Source organism: Penaeus monodon, chromosome 15 (genome assembly GCF_015228065.2).
Source record: "Penaeus monodon isolate SGIC_2016 chromosome 15, NSTDA_Pmon_1, whole genome shotgun sequence".
NCBI lineage: Eukaryota > Metazoa > Arthropoda > Malacostraca > Decapoda > Penaeidae > Penaeus > Penaeus monodon.
Window position 1 is genome coordinate 20,507,004 of NC_051400.1, and position 303 is coordinate 20,507,306.

The 303-nt window shown below is 54.8% G+C and overlaps 1 protein-coding gene across 1 annotated transcript in view; it reads left to right on the forward strand.

Moving 5' to 3' along the window:
* LOC119582248 (BUD13 homolog) overlaps nucleotides 1-303 on the forward strand; it is a 50,837-nt gene that overhangs the window by 826 nt on the left and 49,708 nt on the right. Inside the window, exon 2 of the mRNA XM_037930470.1 lies at nucleotides 28-286. Within this exon, the coding sequence (XP_037786398.1) occupies nucleotides 28-286 (259 nt within the window). The remainder of the gene's footprint in view (nucleotides 1-27; nucleotides 287-303) is intronic.

The following is a 303-nucleotide window of genomic DNA, read 5'->3' on the forward strand; positions in this document are numbered from 1 at the left end:
TTATCAAGCCCCCTGCTAAATCTCCAGACACTACCCCCTTAGCCACAGGGAGTCATCACATGATGTTGCCCTGGAGAAGCAACTAATGAAGATCCCCCCAGATCTCCCAACCACCCCAGTGACAGCTCCTAAACCTGACGCCTCAGTTAGGCCAAAGGAGCAACGCCAAAAACAGCCACCAGCAGACCTTCCCATGGAGGTCCGCCAGATCTCCTCGGACCTACCACTACAAGACCCCCCCAGGAGAGTCCGCCATACCTCCCCGGACCCACCACCACCATCTCCGGTTATAAAAACTTTAAA